Source organism: Copadichromis virginalis, linkage group LG23 (genome assembly GCF_057382275.1).
Source record: "Copadichromis virginalis isolate Kocher_CV1m ecotype Utaka linkage group LG23, C_Virginalis_male_GT1.1, whole genome shotgun sequence".
Taxonomy (NCBI): Eukaryota; Metazoa; Chordata; class Actinopteri; order Cichliformes; family Cichlidae; genus Copadichromis; species Copadichromis virginalis.
The window spans coordinates 51,404,210-51,417,087 of NC_140639.1; the positions used below are offsets into that span (position 1 = coordinate 51,404,210).

At 41.3% G+C, this 12,878-nt stretch overlaps 1 protein-coding gene across 2 annotated transcripts in view; it reads left to right on the forward strand.

Moving 5' to 3' along the window:
* dmd (dystrophin) overlaps window positions 1–12,878 on the forward strand; it is a 289,532-nt gene that overhangs the window by 103,644 nt on the left and 173,010 nt on the right. For both annotated transcript variants that reach the window (XM_085449001.1, XM_085449002.1), the window contains exon 9: window positions 5,117–5,313. In XM_085449001.1, the coding sequence (XP_085305127.1) occupies window positions 5,117–5,313 (197 nt within the window). The remainder of the gene's footprint in view (window positions 1–5,116; window positions 5,314–12,878) is intronic.

Genomic DNA, 12,878 nt, shown 5'->3' on the forward strand with positions numbered 1-12,878 from the left:
AGACTAGTCAACTGCAAACTAATAGCTCACCAATAGCAAATGCACGATACAGAGTACCTTTTAAACATTTTGTTCATAATTTTTATCGATAGAATTTCGAGACAAAACCAAGTGGCAGAAGGCTCCCACATTTGGTGGCCTCAGAATCTCATCTCTGTTTTGTTTTTTTGTTTTTTTGGATAATGTGGTATATAGCTGGGTGTGCAGCGACGTGTCTGAAGCCGTGGTCCTCAGGCAGAAAAGGTGCCCACTCCGGGTCCAAGCCCCAAATTGAGGAGCTGAAGTATCTTGTTTATGAGTGAGGGAAGAAGGATAAGGTAGACTGACAGACGAATTGGGGATGTAGCTGCAGTGAAGCAGTTGCTGCACTGGTCCAGTGAGTAATAGGTGAGCATAAAAGCAAAGCTGCCCATTTACCCCTACTCTCACCTATGATCACAAACTTTGATAATCACTGAAAGAATGAGATTGTGGATACAAGCTTTGGAAATGAGCTTTCTCCAAAGGGTAGGGTACCTCCACATCATCATAGTGATTCAGGCATCTGACAAGAATGCCTCCTGGGTGAGGTTTTCCTGACATGTTTTATCTGGAGGAGGCCCCAGGGTAAATGTGGGGATGGATGGATGAATAGACTTAGTAAATATAATCAACAGCTTTTTACCCCTCAGCTGTAAAAGGTCGTTGTGGTTTTAACATCTCCCTCTCTGGCAGGTGGGCGGAGTGGACACCCAAGTTTGTGATAACTCAAGAATGAGGCGTGTAAGCAATGTTCCCTCTAATTTTTCATGTGTCTGAGCGAGCACACAAAACCCCTGAGCTTATTAAAATAATCAAATTACAGCATTTATGTTAGACTACTTTTAATTAACTGCTTTAGCCCACTTACAATGAATATTTAAAATATCTTGTTCATGACCTGCAGCATGTTAACACTACTGGAAGGAAAAATAACTTCAACTCCAACTTTGAAAACACAACTTTCTTTTTTTATATTTTTATAAAGCTCTGACTGTATGATGAGTCTGTGGTCTGGGAGAGAGTCTGTAACTCTGTCTGCAAATACAGTAAATAATGACCAATGTTGGGTAATTAATTATTTTGTTACTTCTTCAAAAAAGTAACTGAGTTTTGCAAACAACAAAGTTTTTTGCAGCTGTTTACCTAAAAATGCAGCCAAGGTGTTTTAAAATAAACATTTCAAACTATTTACAGAACAATCAGCTGTTCTGCATCTAATCTGATGCCACACAAATTATTTGTGTCGCTCCAAAAATAATTCCTGTCCACTATGAGATGAAGGAGAACAACAGCCTGATACCTGCAGGCCTGACAGCAGCAGATGTGTCACTGCTGTAACACCTGTAACACTCAGCAGGCGCCTCATTGTTCTGACACACAACAACACTACTGACTACACTACACACTAACTACACACTAACTACACACTGACTACACACTGACTACACACTAACTACACACTAACTACACAAGATTTGTGCTAAATGTCTCAAATCTCTCACATCTCAAACACGCCGTCACTCCTAAAACTTCCCCCTCCCTAAACAACTAAAGGCCATGTTGCCATATCGTTTTTTGATTGGTCCACATGGTACATTTTTCCACCAATAGGAAAGGCTGGGAGTTTTGTTTTTGCTCACAGGCTTTCGAGCGTTTTCCTTATAAAACGCCGTTTTTACCGTTTCTTCCTGCAGTAAATATAAACAACGACAGTATTCAGGAAGAAAAACAAACATTGCAGATATTTTATCATAACTCTGGTTTTACGTGGCCGATCAACACAATTTAAAAACTGGTATAAAGTCCACACTTTGTCCGTCAGTTGTTCCATCTGTCCTGCTCACATCTCCAATGGTTGTACACGTTGTCATTAACCTGGCTTCACTCCTCATCAGCCGCTTTGCTAAAACACCGGTGTCGCACATAAGGACGCTGTCAGAGCCTGTCAGCGACGTTGATCAGCTGCGTATATACGAATGTGAATCGCATCATTGGCTGGACTGTGGGATAAGGTGACATCGTTCTAATCCCACACAGGAGCAGCCAGTCACTGACTCACACTGCAAAACAGAATTGTTAAAGTTTTAATTTTAATTTCAATTCAGGTTAGATTTGTTTTGTGTGCAACGCAGATTTTCTGTGCGCAGAGACGTGCCAGCAGTGCGCAACTGCTCACGCGCAGCTTAGAGGGAACGTTGGTTGTAGGAGCTTCAAATTGATACCATAGATGTATCTACTAAAAATCTGAGTTTGAATCTCAGTGACCACAACCTCAAGCTCAGAGATCAAGTTTTCATGAAAATCGCGTGAATGTGATAACTCAAGAAGGAGGTCAGTATTTTCATATTGATACCATATGTGCATCTATGAAGACTCTTGGATGAGTTTGAAGCACAGTGACCTTGGCCTCAAGGTCAGAGTTCAGAGGTCAAATTTGTGAAAATCTTGTAGATGCGATAACTCTTGAACAAGGCAAAAGAAAAGTGAGTGGACTTCCAGTCCTTAGACAGTCCATTTAATGTACAGTTTCTGTTTTTGAGGAGTATGCTACCAGCTTCTGAGGTGTCAACAGTCAGCTCACTCAGTGGTGATCAAGAGGCACATTATGAACACTACTGCAGAGTATGTGATGTGACTAGCTTTTATTGGCACTGAAAAGGTTTCTTGTCAGTATCATAGAAAATGTTTTCTTTGGTTTAATATTTACTCAAAAGAATTTCAAAAGCCCTTGAACTTCCTTGTTGTGCATATAAAGCACACTGTTGTGATTTTAAAAAGGCACTAAAAGAATTCAACTTTAATCACTGTAGTTTATACGTTGCTGATAATTTTGAGAGCTGTATTTATATGATGAAGACCTTCATAGGGCGTTTATCCTGCATATAACCCTTGTTCTTGATTTCATTAGTACTTTTTTCCTTTTTCTCCTCCCACTGTTTGTCTTGTCTTTTGTGTATTTCTCTCACCAGTGTTTCTCTCTAATTCCTCTTTCTTTTCATTTGTTTTGCACTGTTGTCTTTGTTCTCTTCTTCAGCCGGCCATTAAAGCACATCCAGCTGCAGCAATGCAGCTCAGGTCGGAAACTTTATCTCTTGGAAGCCATATTTTCCAAAAAACACTAGCAAACTGTGGAATACTGGTTAGATGTAGTTCCCACAAACTGTTTTCAGATTTTTTCTGAACATTTCATTCAGGACTCAGCAAAGTCCCGAACTAAACGAAAGGATTTGTTAGGAATAAATATTAGTCTCTGAAAATATTTCATCAAATATTTTTTCAGGAATAAATTGAAGAATTGTTTAAATACACACTAATGACAGTTTCATAATGCGAGGTTACTGAGACAGATTTAATTACCTCAAGGCATAGAGACACACATACATTACGCTTATACACACCTGAAAAGTACAGTATACACTGACACAAACTCCCACAATACCTCATAAAAATGCATACATATGTAGCAGAGCCGTGGTAAAATGATTAAAGTGGAGATCACAGATTGGACTTACAGAGTCTAAACCACTGAGGGATGTATACACACACTTGCAGATGGTGGCATTATTTATGGAACTGTTTATTCTTCTCAGAGAAACAATAACACCATAAGATTTCTCTGTGATAAATCAGTATTCCACAGCCAAATGTGTGACTCATACTCTAACTTTATTTCTCTCACAAATTGCAATGACACACATCATTCCTGGCAAGCTTGCCGCACAGACTATTTCCTCTTGGTCCTGTTCATTATTCTTAGCTGTGAGCTAACTGCACTCCACACATCATTCTATTAACATCACCACAGCAATCAGTTCATTAGCACTCCATCGTCATCCGTCTTTCTTTTTTCTTGCTCCTCTCCTACTACTGTGCCATCTTTGTATCTTATATGGGATTCACTCATTTGCCCCACAGCAATTGCTCTCTTTTAATTATTTATTTTGTTTATTTGTTTGTTTTTTGTTGTTCATTTTTGGGGGGTGGGGGACATCTTTATTAGCTAGTGCAGTGAAAATGAGACACGAAAGCAAGAAGAGAGAATGAAAAGATGTAGCAATGGCCCCTGGGTAGTAGTTGAACCTGGGGCTACATCCACACTAGCCCAGATAGATTTGAAAATGGCCGAAGTCTGTGTTTTTGCTGCCCACACTGTGAGCACCGTTGTGAAATGTATGAGTTTTCGAGAGCATTATGAAAACGCTGCGTTTTCCATGAGCAAAAACGCCGTCTCAGTGTGGACGGGAGAGGAAAGAATGTTAAAATTAAAGAAAATTAGTGTGGACATAGCCTGGGTTACTGGATTTAGCTTTGTGGCATGTCGACGCCTTTGAGCTAAACATCACTTAAACATCACTTATGACCTCAATCATCCAGGTCATCGTAGTCTTAAGAGCCTGGAAAGAAAAGCATCTGGTTTGAAAGAGGAGTGAAAGAAGCATCTATGTCCACTGTGAATGACCATCTTTGAACAGAGGGCGGAGCTTACCACACCAACTGTCTGCCATCTATAATCCAGTTTTGAGATCCTTCCCAGACGCCTTAACGCCCACTCACATCCTGGGCCATTTGACCTCAGTAAATCACGTGATAGGGTGGGGCCAGGTTTCACAATGAGCTCACCCGAAGCCCTGGCTGATTGTGACCCACACCCAGTTTCACACCCTGGCTTGTGTGATTAGGTAGAGGATCAATAGGGGGTCCATGGTGAGGGTTTGAATGCCACACAGACACAATGGACACCAATGTTTATCGCTAATGAAAACATTATGGTGACAGGAGTGTCAGAACAGTGGACAGGTAGTTGGTGAACTCACTGAAGGGTCTTTCTTTTGATCTGTAGTTTTCATACCAGGCTCATCTTCCAGTGAAGATTCCTTCTGTGCCAAAATAATTATCTAATACAGTCGTATTTTAACACACGTGAATATAGTTTATTTTATATCTATAGTTTGGACATATCACCCTCGTCAGACAACTTTCGGTCTTGAAGAACTTTTTTTTCCAGAAACGTTTGCTCTATTGTCATATTAGGTGACATTTATCACAAGTGGCTCGTGATATTTAGGATAAACTTCACTCTTCTCACTCTTTTCAGATGTGGCAGTGGCTCACCCTGACAAGAAGAGTATCATCATGTATGTGACGTCACTCTTCCGGGTACTTCCGCAAAGTGTTTCTATGGAAGCCATCCAAGAGGTGGAGACGTTACCTCAGGCAGCCACAGCCAATATCACCCGTGTGACAACAGAGGAACACTATCAGATCCAGACCAAGCAGCGCTTCTCTGAGCAGGTTAAACACCAACACTTGTGAGACTAACTAAACCACAGACACGTTCTCATCCCAAAACGTAACATACCGACACTATGTGACAAATCGTCAGTATGTTACGCCTTTGGAAACACGAGAACTGTTGTAAACTTAGTTTACTTTCTCATCATGGTTTGCTTGGGAAAGCACTATCTGATACAGTTAAGGTTGTGGTTAAGGTTAGGGTTAGAGTTGGAAAACACAGGGAGCATCATCCAAAGTCCGGAACGTATCATAGGGACGCGGAAGGTTACCTTTTGTGTTACTATGAGACGCCTCGGGACGTGGCAAATCGTTGGCATGTTACGCATTGGGAAAGAGAATGCTCTGAAACCACGCATGTGGAACTCAGCAGCTATGCCCAAAAAGGCCATCAAGCAAACGAGAGTGTCTGCTCTGTGAGTGCATGATGCTGGTACCTCTGTGCACAAAGCTTCATTCTACTGGCTAAAATTACCTGACTTTTGACGAATATATGGATTAGCTCAGCGTCGTCGATAGTTTTTACGAGGGCGATTTATTTATTTATTTGGCCATGAGTAAGTTTGCTAATAATGATGGAGCTAATAGAAGCGGTCAACAGAAAAAAAACAATAGTAGCGCTGTTTTAACAGCACCCTCTTTCATCTGCGAGCAAATGCCCCCTCCTCAGAGTGCGCCCAAATGCTTGTTGATGGAGCTGCAGGAGCTGCTGATAGCCTAGCATACTCAGCCGGCTGGTTGACACGTACATGCTCTTGCAAGTCAGGCGTGTTTGAGTACTTTGCTCGCACTATACGTCTGCACAAGTGGCACACCGCTTTGGTTACATCCTTAGGTTTACCTCTTTCATCTGGTTTGAAGCCAAAGAAATCCCAAATTCCCGACTATATTTTTTTAGTGCTGTCAGCGTTAACGCGCCGTCATCATGACTAACAACTAACCCATCTAGAGCGCAGACTGAGTCAAAATCCCTGAAATGCCTCTGCCAACGCATTTGGCCAAATTTTGTTCCTTCTGCGCTCCAGATGAAAGCGTTAAAAATTGTAATCAGAAAGACTTTATTTATCTTTAACTTTAAATCGGATGGAAAGTTTAGTGGCCAGGATACGAGGCTGCAGAGTGTTGAACGCTGATGAGAAATCAGCAAACAGAAGTCTGGCAGAGTCAGGGAGCTCCAGATGTTTGTGGATGCAGTCCAAGATGAAGAGTTTTGCATCATCGACGCCTCTGCGTGCACGGTAAGCAAACTGGAGGGTCCATCAGGGGGTCAGTTGCTCTTACGATGTGCTGTTTTATGATCTTCTCCATGGCCTTCATCACCAGGGAGGTGAGGGCCACAGGACGAAGATCATTCAGAGACTTTGGGTTGTTTCTTTTGGGGATGAGGATGACTGTGGAGTGTTTCCACAGCTGGGGGACGGTGTGACTGTCAATTAAGTGTTGAAATAGAGTCCAGAACACACTTCCTAGTTGCCCTGCACAGTGCCTTACAACTCGACTGCTGATGTTGTCATGGCCGGGTGAGCTCCTCTCCCTGGTCCTCCTGAGGGCTCTCACCACGTCCTCAGTCCTGAAGGTGAGTGCAGAGCTGCCAGGTTTGAGTGAGGATCTGGACTCCTCAAGCTGGATGATGTTGTCCGTCTCAAACCTGGTGTAGAAAGCGAGGTCATCAGGGAGGGAGGAGGGGTTGCTCCCCTCCACCTGGATGGTTCTGGGGGTGGTGACCACAGTATTCACAGAGGCCATGGTTTTGAGGCCCTGCCAGGCTGAGTGGAGGTCCCCTGTGGTATACTCCAGTTTAGCAGTTTTTATGGCGCTCTTGACCTCCCTGTTGACCTCCTTTTTATCCAGAAGAAAATCCTCTTTTTTTTATTAAGGATTTCCTTGAGTTCCTTGGTGATGCAGGGTTTGTTGTTGGGGTAGATGGAGACTGTTTTTGAGGGGATAATGTTGTCAACACAGAAGGAGATGTATGATGTCACCGTGTTGACTTATTCGCCGATGTCATCAGAGGTAGAAAGAAGGCTGTCCCAGTCACTGGCTTCGAAACATCCTTGTAGGGTGAGGATACTTTCCTCTGTCCACTGCTTGATGTTTTTGGTGACCTTTTTAATCCTCTTGATGACTGGGGTGTAAGCAGGGGCCAGCAGGACGGTGTGACGGTCTGAGAGGGGGGAGGGCTATAAATGCATCTGGTACAGAGCCATAGCATTTATCTAGAGTCTTCCCCTGATGTGTGCTGCATGTAACATACTGTTGGTATTGGAATATATCGCCTATCGACGATTGTTGGACTGACGATTGCCGACTGGAAAATGTTTACATATGCCCAACCCTACTTAGAATAGGCAGTATGTGAATGTACAGGAGAGGAGGATGGGATATGCTTTTTACAAAACGTGACAATGAGCAACATGACATTTGTCTGATCTAAACTAGCGTCTGATAAAACAGTTAAGGTTGTTGCTAATATTTTGTGCAAATCATAACTATATGACACACTGTCCTGTAGCTGCTGGGTGCTAGGTATGCTACCTTTTTACCCCTCAACGCTGAAATCTTCTGAAAGTCTTGTGAATGTTATAACTCAAGAAGGAAGTCACTGAGGATTTTCAAATTGATAACATTGGTGCAGCTACTAAAATGTTCGATAACCTCAAGGTCAAGTCATAGTTGGGATTTTCACTATATCGGTAATTTGTGTTTTGATTTGTTTGAATTGTAAAAGCTATATACCTATTAGAAATAACAGGATGACCACCTGTCTAATATTGTAATGGTCTCTTTTGTGCTGCCAACCCAACCTTTGCCCATAGAGGCATGGACTCCACTAGATCCCAAATGGTGTGCTGTGGTATCTGGCACCGACATGTTAGCAACAGATGCATAAGAAATGAAACATCTTCAAAAAAACAGTCCAGTCGCCGTCTTTTAAATATCCTTAATCTTCGAGAATAATTACTCGCAAGAGAGTGAATCTGCTGCAGCATGCATGTGTGATGACTTCTTTGTCTACGTGCCTCTTAAGCGCTACACAGACGGGTTGCGGACTTTAGATGTAAGGAATTTAATTCCAAGAGTGGCAATGAATATATAATGGCAGCTGTTCCTGGCTTAATGCTGTGATGGTGTTGAGGTTTTATGATTTCTGGAAGTTGTGCAGATACTCAGCTGTATATGCTTACTTGGTGTTCAAAGCTACTTCTTCACCTGTGCTGTTCGTTGCTATGTTGTTGCCACATTATCCATACTCTGCAGTACTGCACATTATACAGCTGAATGAGTGTGGTTATATTTGCATAGTAGCCTATATTATCAGCTCTGAAACAGAATTCTTAAACCCAGGTACAAAATATACTTCTAAATATTAACATGGCCATCCCACCTTCTCAAAGTGGGCTTGTAAAATTCACAACAGAACCATTTGTGTATACTGGAACTGAAGGAGATGAAGAAACTGAGATCCTTCAGTGTTGTCTGAATAGCTTTTAATCAGCACTGTATGAGAATGTAATGTAATAAGTGCAGAATTAAACAAAGAAGTTTGGATAACTCTGAAAGTCAGATCTATGTTGAACCTGTTAGCACTGCTACTCCTGTTGCAGCAATGACACACACAAAAGTAAACAGGAAATAACGCGGTGTGAAACATTGAGGGTGAATAACCAAACTTGCAAAACTTAAATAAACTTTAAGTTTATAAACTTAATAAATAATAGTAATAAATATTACTTAAATACTAGAAAATAGAAAGATAATTCATTAAAAATTATGCTACTTCATTATTTATCATTTTGAAATAACTCATTACTTAAGTGTATTATTAAACAATTAGATAATTGATTAAATATGTAATTAATAAAAATGGAAAATGCATGCATAATTTGTTGTGCATTAATTTGTGTTCTTGTAGATTCATGAAGTGTGAAATTTACGGTTTACATTATAAGTACACATCATGTATGCTCAAAATATGTAAATGTGCTCTTACATTTTTATGAGCACTGAGGTCTCTCAGCAGATCTCTCTTAAAAACATCATAAATGTATATATACCTCACCGATCATCAAACAATTACAGTTTTTCTTTTCCTTTTTAATTACTTCTAGATTAAATATAGATTATTTGATCCCGAAAGGTTGATTCTGTTCATCTGGACGTTTTCAGTGGGAGAAACGTTTCGTCACTCATGCAGGTGACGTCTTCAGTCTCAGCTGACTGCAGGTTTCACCGGCCTTATAAACAGTACATTTGCACAATGAGTGAAACCAGCCCACTGAATGAACAATGGGCTGGGAGGTCAGTTCATTTCATTGTTGCGTATGTATATTGGAGGCGTGGTGGTACAATGGCTAGCACTGTCTTTTCACAAGAAGAAGGTCCTGGCTTCAAATCCACTCTGAGGCCATTCTGTGTGGCGTTTCCATATTCACCTTATGTTTGTTCACCTTAAGTTGACCATAGGTGTGAATGTGAGAGTGAATGGTTGCTCGTCTCCCTGTGTGCCCTATGACAGATTAGCAACCTGTCCAGGATGTATCCTGCCTCTCGTCCTGTGAAGCAGGAATGAGCTCTAGCACCCCCATCCTACTGAATAGGACAACTGGAATAAAATGGATAGATGGATATCTAGATTGCAGTCTCAGAGGCAGCATGGCAAGCAGATGTTCTTTTGCTCACTAATTTCCTCCTGCTTGTTCTGTGTAATTCCTGGGAACTGCTGTCCATGCTGGAGGATGCGGTCACAGCATCACCCAAAATATATTTCATTCTTTCAGTTGTTACCTGAATGAAAAGGAAACTCTGAATTAAGACAGAATCTTTGAAGAAAGAAAAATAAATATCAGTCAGAAACAAGATCAGCTGGCTCTGATGTTTCAGGCTACATTAAGCTGAGATCAGTGGAATCCTATTGCATGCATATTGCAATTCAGTTCAGTTCAATTCAGTTTTATTTATCAACAGTGGCTTCAAGGCGCTTTATATTGTAAGGTAGACCCTACAATAATGGAGTGATCTTCCCGGAATAACTGCTGGTCATATTAATATCTCACTGTTTATTCAAAATAAGCACTGACACTGTTTCAAATTATGAGTGTTCCCTAACCCTAACTGCAGTTCAGGAGGAAGGCTTAAGTTGAGGAGGAAGAGGATGAGCTGGAGATGAGAAGGTGAGAGTAGTGCTGGAGGAGGCAGATGATGAAGATGAAAAAGCAAAAACTAGAAACAGATAATGAAAAATTTTCAAATGGTCAAATATTGTTTGAAATACATATTTGTGATTTAAAAAATTCAACTTATAATTATTATACTGTTATACTATTTATCTAATGCCTGTGTCCGTTAATTGAGATTTGTCCGTATTCTTTTATCTGAAACAGCAAAATGATTAAAACAAGATTTTCTTTCTTTCCTTGATGATTGCTGAACCCAATCGTGCAACAAAATATAGACATTGTAAGGAGGAAAATAGTCATAATTTCTATGTAAAGTATGTATGAGTGATTGGAGCTCCATGATGCCTCATGGGGTGAGGATGAGCATGAGAAAGGTGATGGATCAGCCCATTATGGGAGGAGTTTGTTAATGATCTAAATGCAGCTGGGAACACGGGTCCCACTGCTCAACAAGGAACATGTACAGGCCCCTCTTATGTTTGCCAGTGTGCATTTAATCGATTCAGAGAAAGCGTGGCAGAAAGTGCTATAGTCCAAAATCAAGCTCTTTGGCATCAACCTGACCTGTTGTGTTTGATGGAAGAGACATGCTGTATGACCTGATGTGTGACTGTTTGGAGCTGTTTCTCTGCTAAGGGCGACTTCACTGCATTAAGGGGCCAATGGCCTGAGCCATGCAGTGTGAAATTGGCGACAAGAACCAGCATCACAGTGACCCAAAACACACTACCAAGGCAACAAAGGTGTGGCTAAAGAAGAAGCACATCAATTAAGTAGTCTAAGCCAGTCTTTAGACCTCATAGGAAATCTCTGGAGGAAGCTGAAGCTTTGAGTTGTCAAGCAGCAGCCAAAAAAAGACCTAAAGAATTTAAAGAAATCCTTCTTTAGATGTGTGCAAACCTGGTGACCAGGGTTTCTCCATTGAGTACTAAATCACATCTTGTTGAAGGATCAAATCCTTATACAAATACTACTGTCACTCAGTGACGTGCAAATCAGTGTATAACTTTCATTTAATTCTCTCTCTCTCTATTAAAATGGAACTAACACAATCTGCAGTGGAGCAGATAAGTCAAATAATAATCCCCTCCACTGTGTGTGAATAATATCTGCACTTCATGATCCTTATTTGCCTTCTATGCAAATTACATAAATTCTGTTAAAATCTCCCCATCCAGGTTACTAACATAAGCCACGGGAATATTTCAGCATCTTTCTAGAAATCATGATCTAATGTTGGCACTTCACATTATGATTGGCCAGCTGTACTAAGGTGAGAAAAGCTCTAGTTACATTACTCTATTTTTATAGGTTGTATGACTATTTTTTGTTTCCCACATTTGTGTGAAAATTGATCAAGAGCATGACAACCATGTCCCTGGACAGCAAACATGTTGAGGGGAACTATAAGCAGTTTTGATTACCATAAACCAGCCCTTTGCTTAGGCCACGCCTCTGTTTAGCTGTACTGTCTGAAACAGCCGATTACAAAAAACAGTTATTTCTGGGAAAATCCACAAACAGTTCTCTGGCAATGTGATTACTGACAAAGTGCCTTAAAAAATAAAATCACTTAAAATAGTTTGTTTTACAAAGTTAGCAATAGCTCTTAAAGAAAAAGCACCATCGTATTATTATTAGTCATTATATTATTCATCCATTTTCTACTGCTTAGCTGGGTTAGGGTTACATATGGATAGGATTACATATAATCTCTCCAACGTGTCCTCCCAATAAACCATGCCTGAAACACCTAACTTAGGATGCATCCAGAAAGCACCCGAGTCAAATTCAATTCAATTCAGTTTAGGGCGATTGTGGCTCAAGAGTTGGGTGGTCGCCTTGTAATCGGAAGGTTGCCGGTTCGAGCCCCGGCTTGGACAGTCTTGGTCGTTCTGTCCTTGGGCAAGACACTTCACCCGTTGCCTACTGGTGGTGGTCAGAGGGCCTGGTGGCGCCAGTGTCCGGCAGCCTCGCCTCTGTCAGTGCGCCCCAGGGTGGCTGTGGCTACAATGTAGCTGCCATCACCAGTGTGTGGATGATTGGATGACTGGTTGTGTAAAGCACTTTGGGGTCCTTAGGGACTAGAAAAGCGCTATACAAATACAGGCCGTTTAGTTCAGTTTTATTTATATAGTGCCAAATCACAACAATAGTTGCCTGAAGGCGCTTTATATTGTACGATAAAGACTCTACAATAATACAAGAACAACAGAGAAAACCCCAACAATCACATGACCCCCTATAAGCAAGCACTTTGGCGTAGGTTGGAAGGAAATCTCCCATCTTCAGCCTCTGCTCCCATTACAGGATTGGGGAGACACTCAAGTTATTCCTTCTGCCACTTGACTCCATCCACAGGCCGTGCTACACTGAAAACAGCAGAGC